We start from the raw sequence: 24,671 nt of genomic DNA on the forward strand, positions 1-24,671 counted from the left end.
TTTCCCCAACTTTATCTGTGGATTCAATGCAATCCCAAACAAAATCCCAGCATGTTATTTTGTGGGTAAATATGGAAACGCAAAAGGCACAGAATAGCTAACACAATATTGAAAAACAAGATCGAGGACTGGTACTACTTGACTTTAAGACTTAATAATAGAGCTACAACAATCAAAACAATGTGGTATTGGCAAAAGAAAAGATAAATCTACCAGTGGAATGTTATTGTTTTTAAGTGCCGTCGAGTGGATCCCAACCCACAGCGACCCTGTATAGGGTTTCCGAGGAGCAGCTGGTGAGCTTGAACCGCCGACCTTGTAGTTCAAACGGCTTTGCAGTCTGGCGTATTAATCCACAGCACCACACCAGGTCTCCAGTGGAATAAGAACCTCAAAATAACTACACAAATATAATCAACTCATCTTTGACAAAGGTACTGTGGCAGTCAATGGAGAAAAGATATTCTTTTCAACAACTGGTGTTGGGCATTCACATGCAGTAAAAGGAATATAGACACGGACCTTACATCTGTCACAAAAATGAGCTCAAAATGTGCCAGACACCTTAATGTAAAGTGCAAAATGATATAACTTCCAGAATATAACATAGGAGAGAATCGAGATGATTTTGAGTCAGCAATGACTTTTTAGACATAGCACCAAAAGCACAATTTATGAAAGAAAAATTAATACGTTGAAATTCATTAAAATTGAAAATTTATGCTCTGTAAAAGACATTGTAAAGAGAATGAAAACACAAGCCACAGTGTGGAGGAAGAAAACCTGCATATCTGATAATGAACTTTTACCTGAAATATACAAAGAACTCTTCAACTTCAACAATAACAAAACAAACAACCCAATTTAAAAATGGGCAAAAGATCTGGATGCCTCACCAAAGAAGACTGTTGTTGTTAAGTGTTTCCAGTTGGTTCTGACTCATAGTAACACTATATAGGGTTTTGGAGGAGTGGTTAGTGAGTTTGAACCGCTGACCTTGTGTTTAGAAGTCCAGTGCTTATCCTATAGTGCCTCACCAGCAAAGAAGATAGGCAGATGGAAAGTAAGAATATGAAGCGAATGTCAACATCATATATCCTTATGAAATTGTAAATTAAAACAATGAGCTACCAGTTGACTTATGGCAACTCCATGCACAGTCAGAAAAAGTTTTATTAGAATGACTAAAATTCAAAACACTTACAGTGCCAAATGCTGGTGAGATAAGGGAGGTACAGAAATATCATCCATTACTGTGAGATTGTAAAAATGATGATATAGTCACTTTGAAAGGCAGTTTGGCAATTTATTTCAAAGTTAAACAGGATTTATGTAAGATCTAACAAGGCAGTTTATTACAAAGTTAAACAAAGGCTTTGCATATTATGCATAACCAAGCAATTATGTTCCTACTTATTTACCCAAATGAGTTGAAAACTACTGACAATCCAAAAACCTGCATACAAATATTTATAGTAGCTTTCTTACCAAATAAAGCTTGCCAAAAATGAGGTAAAACCAAGATGTCTTAAGTAGGTGAATGGGTAAATTGTGATACATCCATTCAATGGAATATAACGCAGCCGTACAAAACGATGAGTTATCAAGCCATGAAAAGACACAGAGGACCCATAAACACACATTCTTAAGCTGAAGAAGCCAGTCTGACAAGCCTATGTTGTTATTGTTAGGTGCCATCAAATCAGTTCAAACTCATATTGACCCTGTGTACAACAGAACAAAACTCTGCCCGGTCCTGCTGTTGTTGTTGCTAAGTACCGTGGAGTAGGTTCCAACTCATAGTGACCCTGCTGCACAGGGTTTCCGAAGTTGTAAATCTTTACAGGAGCAGAACGCCTCATCTTTCTCCCCCGGAACCGCTGGTAGTTCCAAGCGCCGACCTTGAGGTTAGCAGCCCGATTTGTAACCACTACTGTTCCAGCCTCACAATTGTTATGTTTAAGCCCATGTTTGTTGCTGTCCCTGGCAAATCCATCTTTTGGGGTGGGGGTCGTTCCTTTTTCTCTGAAAAGGCTATATACTGTATGACTCCAACTATATGACAACTTTAATCTTTTCTCTGTTGATAAGAATGCTGTTTATTGGTCCAGTGGTGAGGATTTTTGTTTTCTTTACATTGAGTTGTAATCCATACTGAAGGCTGCAGTCTTTGATCTTCATCAGTAAATATTTTAAGTCCTCTTCACTTTCAGCAAGCAAGGTTGTATCATCTGCATATCACATTATTAGTTTTTTTTTTTTTAAAAGGTTTATTATGAATTAAGTGCTAACTTATATTGTAGAAAATCAGTTTTGCACTCAACCAATCGTATATTGTTTCATTGCAATGATTACAATCACCTCCATGCACCATTGGTTAACAGTATTTGCCTCTATTCCGCCTTTTTTTTTTTTTTTTTAATGTACACAAAAACATGCAGGAATGTCTACTCATTTAAACAACCAAAGGGCACATTCTGCAAGCCAGCCTCCTGCCCACCAGCACACAACCATTCTCTTTCCATGAATCTAGAGTCCTCAGCTGCTCTGTCTCTCCATGTCCTCATTTTTGCCTCTATCTTTGTTGCCACTGCTTGTCTGGTTAGGATCCCGTGTTCTGCTCTTCCTTTTCCTTCTTGATAGTCCTAGGGTTTTCTGTTCCTAGAATGCAAGATTAATTACTCTGTCCTTTTTGTTACACAACTTCTACCTTTACAGTTGTGACAATTAGTCTTTCAAAAATATAAAATACCAATGATGTATAAGGGATCATTATTACATAAGGCATAGTTGTATCCATTTCCTGCATGAGATTGCACCTTCTGTCCCATTGGCCTGACAATTCCATGCTGCCTGTGGCATCTCTTGTATCTTTGCATTGGTTTATTCTTAAACTTTTTATGGTACAAGTCATATCTCCACCAGAACACACATTGCTTGCATTCTTTTAATCACATAGTGGGTACATTAGGCTAGTACAGGATCTAAAAGAAAAAAAGACTCTTAAATTCAAAGTCCCTAGTCTTGAAGATGAGAGGAAAAAACTAAAACATTTTAATTGATTTTATGTAGACTGTATGGCACAAAGCCAGGACCGATCTAACCAGTAGAACCAGTTATAAACCTTTGGATTTCCTTCTCCCTTCTCTTATTCAAGACTATGGACTTTGAACTTAAAAAAACTTAAGTTTTTTCCTCAGTGTTTATTTCACAGCAACACATGCACATTCAGATAGCATCTTCTAGCAAAACATTTAGTGAATGCTGGTGGCTACAAATAATCAGAGCATTTCTTAGGGTTATTTCTGTTTATTGTATCTCAACAGCTTTTGAACTATGTCTTAGTGAAAAAAATTCATTTCTCAAAGAGAGTTGGCTTGTCCGTGAGAAGTTTCATTTCTCTAGGGTGTCTGTCAAGGCCTTGTGGTAGAAAATCCCTGCCACACCAGAGACAAAGGAATAATAGCAAGGAACACAGTGACAGGTTGTGGTTGTTGTTATGTGCCGTGGAGTCAGTTCCGACCCATAGCGACCCTGTACAGGGTTTCCGAGGCTGTAAAGCTTTACGGGAGCAGAAAGCCTCATCTTTCTCCCGCAGGACAGCTGGTCGTTTTGAACTGCTGATGGTGAGATTAGCAGCCGGATTCCTAACCACTATGCTACCAGAGCTCTTAAGGTAACCAGTAGCACTTACTTTAAAATTTAAAAGGAAATAGTTCATTTTTGTACTTTATTTCCGTATTGAAGTAGATAACCAAGAAGTTGGGTAGTTTGCTAACTATGAGTGAATCCAGCACAGAAGTGAGAAAATTAATGAGAAAATGTCAACAATTCAGTTCCCATTCGACCTTCCATCTTTGATGCAGTCCAGCGCCCCACTCTTTAATTTTCAAGGAGCAAAAAGAAGTGACAACGTTGTTCCGTGTTGGAGGCAGAGGTGATGTGCACCAAGACAAGGATGCAGCGTCTCCTTTTCCCCACCTGATCCACTGGAGGCGCTCAGTGAGGATTGTAGACTGGCCTGAGGCTCCGCAAGGCTGCGGTGGAGTCGGGAACTCCTGGCTCCCCTTCCTTTCTAGTACCCTGATCTCCAGTTTAGGCCGGGGATAGCGGGCGGGGACAACCAAGAGGAGTCAGCTCTGAGAACCGGCCCAGCACCCCCGCCCGCAAGGGCAGCGGTGCGCCTGCGCACAGGCGAGGTCACGCGCACAGCGCGGCGTGGGGAGGGTCGGCGCCCGAGGGGCTGTCATTCGCGGCGTGGTCACCGCCCTCCGCAGCGCCCGGTGGTTCCGGCTCCTCCCTCTCCGTTTGCTTGGGCCCCACCATGGTGCTGGAGTCGGTGGTTGCCGACCTGCTGAACCGCTTCCTGGGGGACTATGTGGAGAACCTGAACAAGTCCCAGCTGAAACTGGGGATTTGGGGCGGTAAGCGAGGGGTGCCACCCGCGTGTTGCCGGGACCCAGGGCCCACGCCTTGGGCTCTTCCCCGCCCGTGCTCCTTCCCGGGCCCTGCGCCCCGCGTCGCCCGAGACTCCGCCTCTAGGGAGAAGAACCGAGGGCGCTCCCTCCTGGTGTAGCGGTGCGGGGCGCTGGAGGCCTGGAGCCGCCGACGCCGCCTTGCGCTCGGCACTCCGCGATTCCCACCGGAGGTGCTCCAGTCCCTGGGGCCGAAGCTCCTGCTCTGCCCCACGTCGCCCTGCCCACCTGGGTCCTCTCCGCCTCCATCGTGTATACATGTTTGTCAGACAGTCGTGTATATGTATCTGTTTATATATATGATTCCCGCATAGCATGATCGCGTAGCATGAGGTTGAGTTTTTCGTGTTCTTACTCCAATAAAGTGGCTTTACGGAAAAAGAAAAATGAAATTGAGTTTTGCACGTATCTGGCATTTGATTGCAAACAGTAACTGACTTCCTTCTGTTTAGGCTTGCAGAGTTTGGCGAGGGATAAGCGAAGATCTTTAAGAAGGAAGGTGTGTTAGTGGAAGATATGGGGCCCTGGCGGCAGAGTTGTTTAAGCGCTGGATTGCCAATTCAATGGTTTGCTGCTGTTACCCGGTAGCCTGTCTGCCAGACAGGCTTCAGTAAAGATTTACAGCCTTGGGAACCCTATGGGCCAGTTCGACTCTATCCTACGGGGTCGCCGAGTCTGCGTCGACTCCATGGATGTGGGTTTGGTTGTTGTTGATGTTGTTGTTGTTGTTAAGTGCTGTGGAGTCGGTTCCAGCTCTTAGTGATCCTGTATAGGTTGTCCGAGGAGCGGCAGGTGAGTTTGAACCTCTAACTTTGTGGTTCAAGCCGACCTTGTGGTCCAGTGATATATTTCACAGCACTACATCAGGACTTCGTGGGTTTGGTTGTTGTTAAGCACCATGGAGTCGGTTCCGACTCATAGCGACCCTGTACAGGGTTTCCGAGGCTGCAAATCTTTACGGGAGAAGAAAGTCTCATCTTTCTTCCGCGGAACAGCTGATAGTTTCGAACTGCTGACCTTGAGGTTAGCAGCCCGATTCGTAACCACTACGCTACCAGAGCTCCTTTGGGTTTGGTTAGTAGTAGGGATTCTTACTTTTAAAGCGTTTAGTTTCTCATAAAATGATTTCTTTCCTTAATATTTTTTGTTGTTAAGTGCCGTCGAGTCGGTTCCGACCCACAGCTACCCTGTATAGGGTTTCCAATGAGAGGCTGGTGATCTTGAACCGCCGACCTTGCGGTTCAAACCGACTTTGTAGTCCGGTGCATCAACCCATGGTGCCACACCAGGACTCCTTAATATCTACATTCCCCTAAATGGTTGGCCTAGAATCGGGCACTGTTTCGTTCTGCTGTGCATAAGGTTGCTATGAGTCAGTGCTGACTCGATGGCACCTAACAACAACAACAACAAATATACGACTAAATACGTTACCTAGTCCTGGCATGGCGCTGTGGGTTCATGTGCTGGACTGCATAGTTGGTTTGAACCTCGACGTCTGCGGTTCAGGCTCACCAGCCGCTCCTAGGAAACCCTATACAGGGTCACTGTGAGTCAGAACCGACTCGATGGCACTTAACAATAACAAAATATGTTACAGAGTTTTCAGTTTTGTGTTGGAGGGATGAAGCGAAATGGAAGCCACAACCGCATCTTTATGAATTAGTTGTCTGGTTACATGCCCATGAATTTACTCAAGCGTTTTTATCCCAGAGATTAAGTGTATAAAAGTACACTGAGTTGTATGCTCTCACAGTCTTCAAAAAGCTTAATTATATGCACTAATTATACCTTAGGACTCCTGGTGTGGCGCTGTAGGATACAGGACACAACCATCAGGTCAGTTTGAACCACAAGATCAGAGGTTCAGACTTAACCAGTGACTTCTCAGAAACCCCATATACAGGGTCGCTATGAGTTGGAACCGACTCGATGGCACTTAACAATAAAAACAACAATTACACCTTAAAGTTTGAGGACGTGATACTTTACTCTACAAAATATCTTAAAAAAAATTTTTTTTTTTATTATTAGGGGGAATTTGTCAGCTTTGGAGGGAAATCTAAAAAATACTCGAATGAAATTATTTTTCAGTCGACAAATAAGACTTGTCCTATTTGTTGGCTGAAAAAGCCCCTTAGATGTAGAGCACTTGAAGTGTGGTTAATACAAATTGAGATGTGCTGTAAATGTAAGATACAAACCAATTCTGGGGTTCTAAATATTCTTAACATGTGGAAATGATATTTGAATATATTGGGTTATATAAATTATATTAAAATTTATTTCCCCTGTTTAATTTTGTTTTTAAAACACTCAAAAATGCTGACTACATATGTGGGTCATAGATTTACAAGGGTAAGTCAGAAAGACCAATTGGAGGTCAGAAGAGACTGAAATTTCTCTCCATCATAGAGTTACTAAAGCAAAAGGAAGCAGTGAGGAGGTAAAAGCTGAACAGAAAACTTCAAAGGTCTTTTCCTTCTTTCTTCCTTTCTTAATGACCTTTTGCCTTTGTCCTTTATGATGTTCTGGATGTCATCCCATAACTCTTCTAGTCTTTGGTCTTTAGTGTCTAATGCATTAAGTCTGTTTTTGAGATAGTCTAAATTCAGGTGGGATATTTATAGGTCATATTTTGCTCTCATGGACTTGTTTTAATTGTTGTCAGCTTCTTTTTGTTCCCTAAACTCAGAGAACATTGAAAAGGAACACATTTGAGTCCCTTGATGCCCAAATTGCCATTTTCCTGTCGTGTAAATTGAAAAGCATAGAATTTGGGGAAGAGTTCTTGGGATGGAAACACTGCCTGCAGAAGTGGATAGACCTAGAAGGATGATATGTGGAGAAACAGTAGCTTCACATTTTGACTTTTTTGCTTAGTAAAGGTTTCTGTGATTTTATAGCAATGTTTTTGACTTAGCCTTTATGTGTTGTTGTTAAGTGCTGTCCAGTCGGTTCTGATTCATAGCGACCCTATGGGGTTTCCAAGGAGTGACTGGTGAATTTGAACCACCAACCTTCAGTTCAAACTGACCTAACAGTCAAGTGCTTATCCTGTGGTGCTGTACCAGGACTCTACCCTTGTATACTGGGCAGCATTGGTGTCGATCCATGAGTGCTGACTTGTTGAGGAACCTTTTTGTTTTTTTTAAAAAAACCCTTTTTATTGTGAACTGAGTGAAGGTTTACAGAGTAGATCAACAAATCCTTCAAATTGTATAGGGTTTCCGAGAAGCAGCTGGTGAGTTTGAACTGCTAACCTTGTGGTTCAAGCCGATCTTGCTGGCCCAGTGCATTATTCCGCAACACCACACAATATGCAATCCCTTCCGTGTATCATTAGTTAACAGTATTTACCTCTGTTCACTTTAACTCTTGTGTCTCCTGTTACCTTATCTTTCCTCTGCCAATGTTCCTCTTGTTGCATATTGCCTTCCGCATCACCCAAGATGTCTTGCGTATATCCTCTGTTGTTGATAAGTGTCGTGAAGTTGGTTCTGACTCATAGTGACCCTGGGTAGCGTTTCCAAGGAGCAGCTGGTGGGTTAGAATCTTCTACCTTGTGGTTAGTAGCCCAGTGCTTGTACTACTGTAACACCATACCAAGACCCTCTTGTTGTTAAGTGCCATCGAGTTGATTCCGACCCATAGTGACCCTGTATAGGGTTTCCAAGGAGCAACTGGTGAACTTGAACCACCAAACTTTCAGTTCAAACGACTTTGCAGTTTGATGCATTAGCCCACAGCGCAACACCAAGACCCTCTAGCCAGTGAATAATTTCCCCTTCCTTCCACCTGTGGTTAACAATTACAGAATGTTTCTTTTAGCAAGTCAACTGTTTCTTAACTCTAATAAGGAATCTGCCTTTAATAGGTGACAGATTTTTTTATTGTATCAGTGTGCTTTGTCCAGCAGTAGTGTTTGTTGTTTATTGTTAAGTACCCGACCCGACTCGATGGCACTTAACAACAACAACAACAACACCCTCAAGTTGGTTCTGACTCATAGTGACACTGTATAAGGTCTCTGAGGAGTGGTACGTAATTTTGAACCTTGTAGTTCAAATCAGCCTTTTGGTCCAGTGCTTATCCTAGGGCATCAAAAAGTTTGTGGACGAATGAAATTAAAAGATAATGGCATTTTCCCATAAACTTTCTGAAGTCCCTTTATACATATTTTATTCATATTCCTTCCTTACACCCTAAGGCACATGAAAGACAAGTATGAAGAGACGTTTTATGTTAAATGTTGAGTGCCTTTTGCAAAGATTGTTTCTTTAGAATTGTTGTTAGACGCCATCGGGTTGTTTCTGACTCATAATGGCCTTATTATGTACAACATTGCCTGGTCCGAAGACTGTCTAATAATACAAATTATTCCTTCTAGTTTGGAAATAGTATTGAAATTTGGAAAAGCACTGACTTGACATTAAGGAAACCTGAATTCAAGGCTTACTGGTGTGGTGTGTTGGGCCAACCATTTACGTCATCGGGCTTTAGTTTGTCATTTTAATGTAAGCTTTATTGAAATTCATTTCTAGAGATGTAATAGAAATGCTTATAAAATTCTGGACACTTTAAATCATAAAGGATAATTGTTGTTGCAGTATGTCACTAAGTCAGTTCCAACTCATAGCAAGGAGCAGTTAGTGGGTTTGAACCACCAGCCTTGAGGTTAGCAGTCCAGTGCTTATCCAACAGTGCCACACCAGGACTTCTAGTAGGTATCCAATATATGTGGAAGACATTCTCAGTATCCTCCTTGAACCAAAGTTTCTTAACTGACATTTGGGGCCTGATTATTCTATGTGTGGGGGCTGCCTTGTGCATTTAAGGTTGTTTAGCAGTAGTATCCTGGGCCTCTACTCATTAGATACCAGCAGCAATCCCTCATATATGTTCAGACATTGCCAAATATCCCCTGGGGAGGTGAGGCACCTCCCCCTACCCCCCCCCAGTTAAAAACCACTGCCTTAGACTACTTAAATACTCTGGTTAAGAAGTAACTAAAAACTTGAAAATTCAACTAGAAAAAAAAAAAAAAAAAAGAAAATACCAAGCTCTGTGAAAGTGTATATAATGCCTAGTGTGGCACTGTAGGATAAGCACTAGACTATGAACCACAAGGTCGACGATTCAAACCCACCAGCTGCTCTTAGGAAATCCTGTACAGGGTCGGTATAAGTCAGAACCATTTTATACTTGTTGCTTGTATGACCTCAGGAAGTAGTTTTAAGAATCAAGATATGTGTTAACAGGATAGGAAAAAATCTGTGCTCTGCATACACTTTACTACATATAGGCATTCACAATGAAAGCCACAATGAATACAAAACGGTAGACGGAGGAATCCTGAGAGAATCATTGGAATGACTAGAATCAGGAGAGGTACTGTGGATATTGCCTTTAATTTAGAGAAGCAGAATCTTTGTTGTTCTCTTTCTGTTTTAATACTTTTAAAGAAAAGATTTAAAATTTGAATTCCAGGAACTTCCTAAGTATTTTTAAAAAGGTTTAAGCAGAATGCTCTTTCTCTGATTCTTGCTGTTGTGGGAAAATAAAGCTATGCTTAATTTATTACTAGCTGTGGGACCTTTGGCCAAACATTCTAATCCTTTAAAACCTCATTTTTTAGGTCTGTAAGAAATAATGGGAGAAATATTACCCTGTGTGTTTGTGAAATAATTGATGTGAAATTCCTTTGTGATTGTTAAAATTTTAATAATACTTATAGCAATACTGATGACAAACAAATGCATTGGAGTGATGGGAAAAGGTCTGTTTTGTTTTAGTGTTAAGTGTATTCTTCGAAACCTTAGGCTTTCGAGTTTTCATATTCTATAGTGTAGTAATTTTCTATAGAGTTAGCATCACATATCTAAACAGTTCTTTCCAAATGCATTTCTTTTCTTTTCTTTTTTTTTTAATTAAATGTTTTTATTTTGCATTGAGTGAAAGTTTACAGGGCACATCATCAGCTTCACATTCAACCATTCATATAGCTTGTTTCATTACATTGATTATTATCCCCGCCATATATCATCAGTTAACAGTGTTTCTCTCTATCCTCTTTAGCTTTTTTTTTTTTTGGATGGGGGGTGGGACTTGCCTTTTTGGAATTTACAGTCTCGGCTTTTAGGGAAGGTTTTTACATTTGTCTGTGGATATCCAGGGCTCATGTATGAGATTACTAACAAGCATTACTGAATAATCAGATGAGGGACAGTTTGTTATGTCTACTAGGTGGCTAGAGTCTGATCCTCAGAGCACCAAATGCATTTCTTAAAAGAACAAAAACACCTGTTTGCATTTATGCTAACAATGCTTATGTTTGTTACCCGCCAGCTAGTTTGTAAGTCAGGCTTTCAGAGCTCCCAAAAAGGACCACATGGGTATGCTGCTGCCTATGCAGGTAGGAAGGTTTATCTAGGTTTTTGTTTCCCACAAACTGGTCCAAGAGACAAAATGCACAGCCCTTAGCTATTTGAGGTATATCCAGGGAATAACTGTTTTAAGAGTAACACATTTGAAAAGGTATGTTGAAATGGCAGCTCTTTTGCAACATGGTTTAAGTAGTATTGTTGCAATATGGAGGCTTTGCCTATTTTCCCAAGAGATTTATTGTGGAAAGTCAATTTCAGTTCTGTCCTGGTTTACTCTCACTTCTTTGTATTGGGTGAAATATACACAGAGACTGGGATGTGTTGAATGCTAGGGTGGCAGCTCTGAGCAGGAGCAGAGCCAGGTGCAGTACCCGCAGGGTGAGTGCCTGTTGAATCTGTACTGCCTTCACCCCACCCCTGGTACTTCCTGTCAGCTGTATAAGGAAGGAGACCAGTGTTGGACCAGGAATGGGGAGACTGCAAATCTAACTCCATCGAACACTCATCAGTAACCAGTAGTTTCTTACCTACAAATGAGAAGGTTAGGTCAGGTCACTTCTTTCAACGTAAGGGGCTGTGATTCAAACTAGGCAAAAGTATGATGAGCTCCAGCATTCATAGGGAGAAACGGAAGCCAAATACAGTACTTTTATGTTTCTTCTTTGTTCCTCATTTAACACTGGTAAACAGAGTGCCTACCCCAAAAAACCAGACCCAATGCCTAGAGGTGATTCCAACTGAGAGTAGACCGGCCCTGTAGGGTTTCAAAGACTGTTGTTTTTATGGACTCAGATCACCGACCACCCTGTTCTTCTGCGGGGTGCCTGGTGGGTTTGAACCACAACCTTTGTGGTTAGCAGCTGAGCTCTTCTCTGAGCAAAGTACCACAGTCATGAAACAGGACAGGAAAAATGAAGTTCCAACCTTATGCTGATATTTGAGGATCCAAATACAATGTATAATGTTGACCTGCAGGTATTGTTAAATGCCTTTGAGTTGGTTCTGACCCATAGCGACCCTTTATAGGTTTCCAAGGAGTGGCTTGTGGGTTTGAACTGCCGACTTTGCAGTTCAAACTGACCTTGTAGTGCAGCGCATTAATCTGTTGTTGTTGTTAAGTGCCGTCGAGTCAGTTCCGACCTATAGCGACCCTGTATAGGGTTTTCAAGGAGCAGCTGGTGATCTTGAACCACCAACCTTGCAGTTCAGATGACTTTGCAGTCTGACTCATTAACCCTCAGCGCCACACCAGGACTCTGGCACCAAAACCCAGATCCACTGCTATGGAGTTGATTCTGGCTCATAGCAGCCCTACTACTGGATAGAGTAGGATCGCTCCCTAGGATCTGCAAGGCTGTAACTCTTTATGGGAACAGAAAGCCTTATCTTTGTCCCATTGAGTGAGCGACTAGTAGCTTAGCAGTGTTTACCGTATAACACCATCAGCGCTCCTATGTATTTGCTTTAGGCCTTCCTTCCCAGCCCACACTGGATGAAGTGAAGGCCACATATCTTTTTAACTTGTCCTGTAGCATGGAAAATAAACAGCAGCTCATAGTTTAGTACTGTTGTGCAATGTATTTAGGCTGTTATTTTCAAACAGTGCTGAAAAAAATTGCATTGGAAATACCTTTTCTAGAATAGGAACTGAAAGTTGGTTCTTTCTCTGGTAACCACTTTGCTTAGAAATGTTGCCACTTTCTTATAAGATCCCTGAAGTATATTGAAAGGGAGAAAGTTCAGTGGTCACAATGCAGCTTTCTACCTTATTTTTAACAGGATTTCCTGTTTTCATAGAGAAATGGAAGGAGTGAGTCATTTGTCCCCTCCCCTTCATCCTAAGCGAAAGCCTTGAGAACTCTTACTAAAAGGCAGAAGAGTTCTGTGCACTTAGGTTACTTGAATCACTACAATATTTTCTTCAGTACTTTTTTTCTAAGACATTAGTAAACTTTTGATTACTAAGACATTTAAAATAATTTGATTCTCGTAACTGTTCATTTAATGCACTTCTTTGAAAAATGAATGCATTTGAACATTTTGACATGCTTTCAAATAACTAATGAGAGTTTATGTTATAGCTACCCAATGAAAATCTAAATAAAAATAATTACAAAGCATTGGATATTCTTATTTTACAATAAACAAAGCTAGTTTCATGGATTAGAATGTAGCATTTTCATTTTTTAAATCACAGTTTTGAATTAGTCTCCTTGTTTTATACTAAGAACATTGGCCAGCAAGTCAGGAAACTTGGGTTTTATTCTTAGCATTAATTTTTATGACCTTGGATACAAGCCTCATCTCTGTTGGCTTTAATTTCTTCATAAATAAAGTAAGAGAGGAGTGGGTTTAACAAAATTTTTGGTTCTGAATGGTTCTAAATCATAACGTGTGAAATTGTGCTGTTTGTTTTGAGAAAAAAAGCTCACTTTTAAAAAGTATTAAAATGACCATTTTGCAATACCATCTCCAACTTCAGTCATTTCCACAGTGACACACTTTTCTTTACTCTCATAATTTTCCTACCATAACCCCTTGACCCTATCCTCCCTTTCTGGATTTTGTTAGTTTTACTGATTTCAGTTGTCCTTTTGTTTTTGGATTTCTTTTGTATGTGTCTCTTAAAATGCAGAGACCAAAAGTAGATCTGACAACTACAGTGGTCTCTCTATGCCAAATCTGGTTCTTGTATCCTTTTTTTTGGCAGGGGAGGTAGAGTTAACCTTCTGCCCTGCTACTTGGACGCATCATTAACATCAGGAGATTTCAGCCCCGGTTCTACCGCTCTTTGGCTTCCAACGTACTCTTAGGCCAATCATTTAGCCTCTCTAAATCTCAGGTTCTTTAGCTTAATATGTAACGTGTGTTCTGCCTCCTGTTCCAGGGTACTGTGAGGCTCAAACAGTAAAACAGATTTGAAAGTGTTTTGTAAGATAGAAAGGCACGTGTTTTTATTGTAGTTGTCCGTATCCCCTGGATAATATGCATTCTAAGTAAACAAAGTCAATATTTATTGAACTTTTACTTTGTGAAGAATAATTAAGAGGTTTATGATCTCGTTGAGGAAGTAAGAAATTGATATAAAGTTTATGTAAAGTTAAGTGTTAAGTGCTGTAAGGCAGTTATAGATAAAATGTGAAATGTTCAGAGAGATAACTTGTGGCTAGTGTATTTAATATCAACACTGTATTTTTCATTCCTGGGGTGGCACTGTAGAATCAGCACTGGACTGCAAATCACAAGGTCAGCAGTTCACATCCACCAGATGCTCCTTGGAAACCTTATACAGGGTCGCTATAAGTCGGAACAAACTCGATGGTGCTTAACAATAACATATTTCACATATTCATTTTGTAGGTCATTGTGTTTTTTAAAGGCCATAATTGGAATTGGTTTTGTTGTTAAATACCATTGAGTCAATTCCGACTCGTAGCGACCCTGTATTGGATTTCTGAGGAGTGGGTGGTAGGTTTGAACCACCGACCTTGTGGGTCAAACCAACATTGCAGTCCAGTGTATTAACTTACAGTGCCACACCAGGACTCCAAGAAGTCTACATTCCCAGGTGGTCTCTGTCCAAGTACTAACCAGGCCCAGCCCTGCTTAGCTTCCTAGATCAGAGAAGGTCAGGCATGTTCAGGGTGGACTGGCCGTGTACAGTATGCCAGTACCATTTTATTTTTATTCATAATTGGACAAACTAACTTGTTCTTTGCCCAGATAAATCTTAGCTTGTTTTTGAAGATTATTTTCCATAATTTAGCAAGCATTTATTTTTCTGGTGTATTTTTTGAGATGTCTCCAACTTTGCTTACCTTTGTCATTTCCTAATTTAATGATTTACTTTCATTTCTATTTTCGGATTCATTATTGCATAGATAGGTACATTTTGATCCAGGGCTTATCTTTTTAGGTTACTTCTTTATGTGATGATACTGTATGTACTTACCCTGTGTATGCTATCAAAAATGTCTGCAGCTTTTTAATGAATATTATATGGGATCAAAACCAGAAGCCTTCTTTTCTGAAGCACAGATGCATTTGTTGTTTATCCTTCATCCTTTAAGACGGCTTGCTTAGCTCCCAACTAGTTCTTCTTAGACGTGAAGGGGTTAAAGCCACCCATGTGGGATTGGCTCCAGTGCTTTTCTTGCTGGTCAAGTGAGCTTTATCCATCTCCAGGTGTTAGTCATGCTATCCTTGTGTGATTTTTAAAAGTGAAAAGGGTAGCATAGGCACAAATATTTACCGTCTTCCTCCCTCCTCCCCAACTTCTCTCACTTCCCCAGGATTTAGGGCCTCTGTCCTAGCAGGGCTGATCTGACTGTGCCAATAAAGTTAGTTTCATGTGTATGGATTTATTATGTTGTCTTAAAGGAGAAAAGGAACACAAAGCCTTCTTCAGTATTTAAAGCAATCTTTTTTATGTAACTAAATACTCTGTATAGGTCTGGTTTAATTTTAGAATCTTATATAAGTTATTTGCATTTATGTTGGAGGCACGTACTCATCTATATGAAGATTTTGAAAGACAAAAATCTGGCCATTGGATTGGAAATGATCTATATTTGTTTCCTTTCTATAAAGAAAGGTGATTCAAACAATGCATAAAAGTTTCAGACAATATCATTCGAATCACATGGTCGCAAAATTCTGGTGAAGATAATTCAAACACAACTGCAGCTGTGTATCGACAGGGACCTGTCAGAACCCGGATTCAGAAGAGGATGTGAAACAAGGGCTTTTAATGCTGATGTTCAATTCAATGGAATTTGGCCTAAAACAGAAAGATGTTTACCTGTGTTTGTCTGTGCTAAGCCATTTGACTTATGTGTAATACTACAAATAATGGGAACTGCAGAACACTTAATTGTGCTCGTGCAGAACCTGGGCAGTAGAACAAGAGTATGCTGCTGGTTCAAAACTGAAAAGGGTGTGCAGCCAGGTTGTATCCTTTGACTTTACTTACTCAGTCTACATGCTGAATAAGTAATGTGAGAAACTGAAGTGTGTGAAGAAGACAGCAGCAGCAGGATTGGAGGAAGACTCATTAACAACCTGTCATATGCAGGTGAGACAACCTTACTTATTAGAAATGACAACTTGAAGTACTTACTGAGGAAGGTCAAAGACACAGCCTTCAATATGGATTACACCTGAGCGTGAAGAAAAGGAAAGTCCAATGCACAGCAACATTATGCTATGTGGAGAAGAAATCCAAGTTGCTAAGGATTTCATTCTACTTGGATCAAAAACAGTGTCCATAGAAGTGACAGTCACAAAATCAAACAGTGTATTTCATTAAACTTTAGAAGCAAAGACATCACTTTAGTGAGTAAGATGCTCTTGACCCAAGTCATGAGCTTTTCAGTTGCCTCACATGCATTCAAAAGTTGAACAGTGAAAAAGGCAGAAGAAGAGTTAATGTGTTCAAATTGTGGTATTAGTAAAGAATATCGAATATACTGTGGACTTCCAAAAGAACAAACAAATCAGTTTCTAAAGGAATACAACTAGAATGTTGTTTAGAAATGAAGATGAGACTTCACGTCACTCCGGACACATCGTAAGGAAAGAGCAAGCCCTGTAAAAGGACACTGGTTCATTCTGCTATGCATGAACAAGAATATAAATTATTTTAAATTTATTTTGATGTTTCTGTTAGAAAAACCTGCAGTGTATTGGAAGATCACTCATCAGCACAGTGCCTTACTAGATGAGGCTTTTATCTATTGGTGGAATGAATGAATGCACTTTTACCCAGGCGATAATCTGAAATCTACCATTCCTCCCTGTTTCTTTGTGTTAGTACCAGTGGTTCCTCCTTTAGTGCAAATAACTTATAGAATGGATAACTCTTGCTTCCGTGTTATATTTACTAGTAGATAAAATTCATTTATTTTCCAGAGAGGAAGTATGGATTTGATTGCTATAAAAAATATTGAGGTCACATTGATATTAGTATTTACTTTTGGTTTTTTCCCCTATTCTCTTCATTGCACTTTAATAGTTTTAATATAAATGGATGGTAGTGTGCCAGGGAGTCGGTTCTGACTCATAGTGACTCTGTGTATGGTTTCCGAGGCTGTAGATCTTTACGGGAGCAGAAAGCCTCATCTTTCTCCCACGGGATGACTGGTAGTTTCGAACTGCTGACCTTGAGGTTAGCATCCCGACTCGTGACCACTACGCTACCAGAGCTCCTTTTTAATATAAAAGTAATGCCTAATTTAAAAATACCAATAAATAGTTATGAAAAAGAAAACATCCTTAATCTTACTCTTCAGGGGTAATCTCTTGTGATTTTGGTGTCTCACTTTTTCTAGGAACTCCGGTATTGCTGTTTGATAAACACTGGACTGATAACCACAAGGTTAGCAGTTCAAACTTACCAGCCGCTCTGTGGGAGAAAGATGAGGCTTTGTGCTTCCAAAAAGATTTACAGCCTTGGAAACCCTCTCTAGGGTCACTGTGAGTCAGAATTGACTCATGGCAGTGGGTGTTCACACATACTGCCCAGTTGTATTCCTCTTTTCCACATCCTTTTTGAAGCTCTCTTGTATGCTTGTGTAACTTTTGTTAACTGTATAGGTGGTTGTCAGTATTTTGTATCTTTATTGTTAAGTGTCATCCAGTCAGTTCCCACTCATAGCGATCCTTTACAGGGTTTCTGTATTCGAACTGCCGACCTTGTGCTTCAAACTGATCTTGCAGTTTATGCCAGCTATCCATCAAAGAGCTAAAGCCCTACCTCAATAGAAACAGTCTGATTTTTATAAGGACATTAATATTTTTACAGGTATTATGCTAGTGCATTAATTGTTACAGAAAGTTCCTATCTGATGTAGGTGGCTTGTGAGCATTCCTAGTAACAGTTGTCTCACCACTTGAGACCCACTCGGAAGAGTGGTCAGAATGAGTCGTCATTAGCAACTTTGAAGGTGTTCATATTTGGATTGCCTCAGATATGCACACGCATATGTGCATTACTTTGATTCACTTGCATGGAGCTGCCACTTACAATTTTGTGTAACTGAGTTGAAATATGATAGTTTATACAAATTGGTGGTGCAGTATTTAAATTGCTCACCTGCTAACCAGAAGGTTGGTGGTTCAAACCCTCCAGCTGCTTGGCAGGAGAAAGATGTGGCAGTCTAGTTCTGTGAGCATTTACAGCTTTGGAAAACCTGGGACCGTTCTCTATCCTACAGAGTCGGAATCCACTTGATGGCAGTGAGTTGTGTTTTATATGAATTGGCATAGTAACTTTATGTTTTTTCTCTTTTTAAAGGTAATGTTGCTTTAGATAATCTGCAGATAAAAGAAAATGCTCTGGTAAGTTTTTTTTTTTAAACTATGCTAATAACTTATTTGGTAAATTCTTAGAAAGCCTTGGTTACAGGTACCAGATAAAGTGACTGAGTTACTCATAGAATGATCACATATCTAGCTGTTTGTTGTAGGAAAATATGAGATTAAAGATTTAGAAATGGTATTTTTTTCCCTAATGATCAAAATAATGTATTTTAGAAAATGGGGTGCTTTTTCTTGACCTAATTTAACTATAGCTATGGATTGGCCAAGGGGCAGCATCGACGGACTCAAGCGTGGCAACAGTAGTGAGGTTGGCCCAGGATCAGGCAGTGTTTCGTTCTGCTGTGCATAGGGTCGCTATGAGTAGGTAATGACTTGATGACACCTAACAACAACAACAATGTAGACATTAAGGAGCTCTGGTAGTGTAGTGGTTACGAATTGGGCTGCTAACCTCAGGGTCAGCAGTTTGAAATTACCAGCTGTTCCATGGAAGAAAGATGAGGCTTTCTGCTCCCGTAAAGATTTACAGCCTTAGAAACCCTGTACAGGGTCGCTATGAGTCGGAACCGACTCCATGGCACATAACAACAACAATGTAGACATTTGCTATAATGACATATTTTTTTCAGAAAAAGCTTTATTTTTCAAGAATATGAGGGTTTGATTTTAACAATTTGTTGTTAAGTGCTGTCTAGTTGGTTCCGACTTACAGCAACCTTGTATAGGGTTTCCAAGGAGCAGCTGGTGAGCTTGAACCAGTGATCTTGTGGTTCAAACTACTTTGCAGTTTGGCACATTAACCCACAGTGCCATACCAGGACTCCTTTAACAATTTAGCTAATGAATAATTGCATGCTTTGGAAATAGGTTGATAGCCCAGCTCTATAATATTACAACACTAAGAGATACATAGTCTTTTTTTTTTTTTTTTTGGCACAGTTTTACTCTGGAAAGTAAATTGTGTTGTTGAACTGAAAAACAAACCCCAAGACAAGCACACCTTCCAACCCCCTACTGGGCTGATATTTATCTTGTTGCACTTGATTTGAGTTTATGGAATCATGTCAGAATGAGTTGATTCTTTAATTCATGTATCAACTTTTAAATAAACCGAGAGTTATGTTTTATAACCCTAGTTCTGCTTCTTGGTGGGACTCTATAATTGGGACTAGATTTAATATGAAACGCTCCCATGACTGGTCTTAACTCATTGCTGTTGAGTTGATCCCTACTCATAGTGAATCCGATTAGGACACAGTACAATTGCGCCACAGGGTTTCAAAGGCTGAAATCTTGAAGGACTGCCTGATCTTAGGGGGATCCTATTTTGAGTATGAAAGATTCTAGGAGTAGAACTATGTTACAAGGAGGGTAAAATGTTCTTTTATTTGTTTAGGTTCTAGTGACAACATCTTGGCACAGCGGGAGAGGGCATGGGTCTTGTAGTGCTGTAGACCGGGATTTGATTGCTTGCTGTCTTACTGTGTACCTTTTGGCAAGTTTCTTTGAGTCTCAGTTTAATCATCTTTAAAGTGTAGTTAATATAAAACATCTCTATGTTGTGTGGCATGAGTAGGATGAAGAGCAGAGCCTGGGACATAGCAGGCATACAAAACTCTCAAGTTTTCCCTCCTGGCTTTATTTATACAGATATTACAATTTATTAAATTTATATGATAAATTTAGAATTTATGATTTTATGTTGAGAGATTAGAATTAAGGTTCTTTGAACTCCACGATAGTTTAATTTCAATTTTAGTTATGATTGAATACAATAAATTATATTGTAATTAGTACTAGCTGTCATTTCAGACTAGCCAACTAGATTGATGAAGGTTTAGTTTAATATGGGTTGCTTATATTGATTACGTAAAACTTTATTTGAGGGCCTTGTTTACAGAAGTATAGAGTATATCATTTACATCCTATGCAATGAAGATGCTTTAGGAGGAGGATGTTGGTTGTTAAGTGCCGTGGAGTCGACTCATAGCGACCCAGTATAGAGTTTTCAAGGAGCAGCATGTGAGTTTGAACTACCTGCCTGTGGTTCAAACCTACTTTGCGGTCCTCCACTTATCCCACAGCACCACACCAGGACTCCTTTAGAAGAATTTCTGTTTGTTGTTAAGTGCTGTTGAGTAGGGTTTCTGAGGAGCATCTGGTGAGTTTGAACTGCTGACCTTCTGGTTTGCAGTCGGCTGCTGAGCCTACAGCACCATACTAGGAGTCCTTTAAGAGGTAGAGCCTTTCTGTTTTTATTTATTTTATTTTTTGCGGTTAGCTGTCCAGCGCCTATACTGCCGTGCCGCATCAGGACAATTTACTAAAATCAATATATGCACTCATCTGATTCCTCAAGCATTTTAGGAGAAAAGAAATTTAATAAAATATTGCTAATAGCTTCTTATAAAATGTCTTTCTCAGAAGGAAAAAAAAATCCTAAAAGGAACAAAAATAGGACAGCTTTAGGAGGATGTTGTTGTTAAGTGCCATCAAGTCAGTTCTGACTCAGAGCGGCCAACCTTGCGGTTTAAATTGACCTTGCCATCCAACGTATTAACCCTCAGCACCCCACCAGGACTCCTTTAGGAGGATGGTGATAGTTTTTTACTGTGGAGTCAGTTCTGATTCATAGCGACCCTGCATAGGGTTTCCGAGGCTGTGAATTTTATGGAAGCAGAAAGTCTCATCTTTCTCCCGTGGAACAGCTGGTAGTTTTGAACTGCTGACTTAGAGGTTAGCAGCCTGACTCGTAATCACTATGCTACCAGAACTCCTTTTTAGGAGGATAGATCTGCCCTGTTTTCTTCTAGGTTTTTTTTTTTTTTCTTCTGAGAAAGACGTTTTATAAAAAGCTATTAGTAGTGTTTTATTAAATTCCTATTTGCCTAGAATGCTTGAGGAATCAGATGAGTGTGTATATTGATTATTTTACTAAATTGTCCTAGTGTGGTGCCATAGTATAAGTGCTGGACAGCTAACTGCAAAGTCGTAGTTCAAACCCACCAGCTGCTCCTCAGAAACCCTATTCCCTATACAGGGTTACCTTGAGTTAGAACTGACTTCATGGCACTTATAAACAACAACAACAACATTTAAAGTGCTACACTTTAGTAGCCAGATTTCTGTAGAATTCATGTGTGTTAAGGTACACCTAGCAGGAAGGCTGTGCTCATTGGTTTAACTTTGAATAATTCTGATGACTTAGCTGATGATTATGATTGTCAGTTATTGTTGAGTACTTTATGAGTAAAACTGGTTTAGAATAAAAAGTGAAAGCTTATTAGTGATCAATACTTGCTAGTAATTTATCTTAACATAAATGCTAATGATAAATAGTAAGTATGTTTTAAAACAGTTTAATTTTTAATTGCTTATTTAATCTTTATTTAAATTGAGAGAGAATTGTTCAGCTACTGTTGTTAAGTTATAATGCAAAGGGCCTATTCCTTTTTCTCTTTTCGTATTTCAAGTAAATGTGTTGTTTTAAAATTACATGGATTTGCCATCTTGTTTTTGCTTTGGCTTAGTAAAGCAAGTAACCAGTTTACCCAATTACTTTTTTTGACTGTAAACTCTTTTTCTATGATTTCTGTTTATAATTATTCTGTGAATTTTTTTCTGCCAAGTCAGAGTTTTAGTTAACAAAAACTTGTCTGTTAGTCATGATACATGTCCCTTACTCAACTACAGAAAGTGTGTGTTTTATGCTTGTACTTAGAAATAATTGTATATTTAAATGATAATACAAAAGTGATTTTTTGGGGGGATTGAGATTAATCATTGAAAATGTCCTTTCAATTTTTCTTTCTTCTGAAGAGTGAATTGGATGTTCCTTTTAAAGTCAAGGCTGGCCAAATTGGTAAGTCTTTTTCTAGTCATCTGACCTATTATCAGTCTTTTCAGTATCTCCCCTGGTCCTTATGTTATTTAATCTATAAAAATATCTTTTAGCTTGAACAAAATGTGAATGTGAATGTTTTTTTGACTTATGTTCATCAGAGTCTTTGGAGGTCTGAGCCTAATATATATTATACATAATACATGCATGCCCCCCCCCCTTTTTTTTTTTTTTTGCATAAGGGTAGAAAATAGTCCTCTTAACATGGGATTTCAAACTAATTTTACTCTTCAAGCTTTGATTTTGTTTTACAAAACAAAGCTTCATTTTCAAAATCAGCATCCAAAATTTTTCTTTAAATATGAAAATAGTACAGTTTGGAAACTCTAGTAATGAAAATTTAAGCATAGCTAATTTCCCTCATGTTTTCTTCAGTCATTGTCAATTGATATATTATGCATAAATGTGATATGGAGGATATGTTTTGGTAAGTAGAAATCTGTTTTTGCACAGTTAAGCTCATAACCTTCCATGACTAACATACATGCTTACTGAAGAAATTTTTCAGTAGGAAGTTTAATTGATAGTCTTTCCAACTATATTACCTGGATTTTCTGCCATTTTGAAACATAAATGTCAGCCTTGGATAGTTCACTCTTACTTTAGAATAGTCAGTTATGCCAGCATTTATACTGCCATGTCACTCCCCTACTTCATTCCTCAGTTTGTATTGCAGAAGACGTTCTTATTTAACAGTAAAAGCCCCTCACTGCTCTAGCATCTCTTAGCAATTAGTTAAATACTTCCGTTTGGGTTTATTTTATTTCATGTGTATGTATATTCCTTTTAAGGAGTTCTGGTACCTTGGTTGTTATGAGTCAGGCTGCTAACCTCAAGTTCAGCACTTTGAAACTACTAACTGTCCTGCGGGAGAAAGATGAGGCTTTCGGCTCCCATAAAATTTACAGTCTTGGAAACCCTATGGTGGTGGTCTGCCACGGAGTTGGTTCTGACTCATAGTGACCCTGTATAGGGTTTCCGAGGCTGTAAATCTTTATGGAAGCGGAAAGCCTCATCTTTTTTCTGAGAAGTGGCTGGTAGTTTTGAACTGCTGACCTTGAGGTCAGCAGCCTGACTCATAACTCCTATGCTATCAGAGCTCTTTTGGGTCACTGTGAGTCAGAACCGACTCCATAGCACATAACCACCACCACTCTAGTATCTCGTAGTAATTAGTTAAAGATTTGGTCTTTTATAGAGAGCCATCTGCTGTGTGTAGCAATGACAGTTAGCAATACTCTTCAAGTATTTTTTTGTTGTGGTCCTGCGTACTTAATTGAAGTCCTAGAGTGTAGAAGTTACAGCCATTCATCCATTCTTTTACTTTTGAAATAATTACACATGTTTACTATACAAAGTTTGGGAGTTCCCAAGAGTATCCTCACTTCTGACAGCAACTGCAAGCTTGGGATTCCCTAAGATCCCCCTTATGCCTGATCCCAGATGCAAGTTTGGGAGTCCTCAAGACCACCAATGTCCTATGGTTCAGTAGAAGGAAATTTTTATAGTCCTGTTTATGGCTTATTCCTGTAAAAGGATGTAAATGAAAATTAGCCTAGGAAAATACTCTTGGGGTGAGTCCAGGACAGTTCCAAGTGTGAAACTTCCAGTTGTCCTCTTTCACTGAAGTCATATGGATGATGCTAATGCATCCCAACCAAATCATCTTCCCTGAGACTTTTGTGTTCAGAGTTTTTATTGGAGCTTAGTTGCATAGGCAGAGTCCTGGTGTGGTGCTGTGGGAGAGCGTGCTGGACAGCAAAGTCAGTTTGAACCGAAAGATTGGTGGTTCAAACTCAGAAGCTGCTCCACAGAAACCTTATATACAGGGTCACTACAAGTCAGAACTGACTCAATATCACTTAACAACATCACCTAGGCATGGTTGACTTCATTTTCTAGCCTCTTTTCAGGTTAGGCTGCTACTGTGTAGCCAAAACATCACTACCATAAATCTCATTATTTGTATGAACTGTCTATTGTGTGCCAAGGCCCCAATGAAAAAAAGACACTGTTTCAAAGCAGGATATTCCAAGGGTTTAGAGTTTACCTCCCCAGGAGGTCAGATTCTCTATGCATAAGGTTCTTCACTGCACAGAGATTATCAAGGGAGAGGCAAGGATGGGATAGCCTTGTCTCTACAAAATCTGTAGAGATCTAATATTACGATATTCTGTTGGAATCACATTTATAGAATTTTGGGTAAGTTATAGTTTACCAAAGAAAATTTTTCATTATTCATTTTATTCTTAAATGAATTTACATTATTCGTTTACCTTTTGGGAGATGGTTTTCTAATGGCTCCCAGTTTGTTCTTTTTGCTTTAATCATTTAATGGGTTTCTTCAGGGTTATTCATTGAGGTATGAGAGACTTTTAACATATAAAGAAACAAAGCAACGTTTTATGGGAAAAGAACCTACTCACCTAAATTTTGAAACAGGCGAAATCTGTCTTTGATGTCTTCCCGTATTTTATTTTTTCTTTGTCATTTCCCCATTCGTTACTATCCCCTCTTTCTGGGCCTCCAGTTAGCCAATGCCCCAATCTGCCCTCAAAGGACTAGAGCAATTCCATCTAAACCTTCCTA

At 39.5% G+C, this 24,671-nt stretch overlaps 1 protein-coding gene across 4 annotated transcripts in view; it reads left to right on the top strand.

Moving 5' to 3' along the window:
- The first annotated feature begins 4,264 nt into the window (after nt 1-4,264).
- Nucleotides 4,265-24,671, top strand: part of VPS13C (vacuolar protein sorting 13 homolog C (S. cerevisiae)) — a 249,499-nt gene continuing 229,092 nt past the window's right edge. For 3 of the 4 annotated variants that reach the window (XM_006831578.1, XM_006831579.1, XM_006831580.1), the window contains exons 1-3: nt 4,325-4,424; nt 18,156-18,199; nt 22,001-22,043. In XM_006831578.1, coding sequence (XP_006831641.1) covers nt 4,325-4,424; nt 18,156-18,199; nt 22,001-22,043 — 187 coding nt within the window. Of the gene's footprint in view, nt 4,425-18,155; nt 18,200-22,000; nt 22,044-24,671 lie in introns of all 4 variants that reach the window. The other variant, XM_006831581.1, reaches the window with a different exon arrangement.

Source organism: Chrysochloris asiatica, unplaced genomic scaffold (assembly GCF_000296735.1).
Source record: "Chrysochloris asiatica unplaced genomic scaffold, ChrAsi1.0 scaffold00004, whole genome shotgun sequence".
Lineage (NCBI taxonomy): Eukaryota > Metazoa > Chordata > Mammalia > Afrosoricida > Chrysochloridae > Chrysochloris > Chrysochloris asiatica.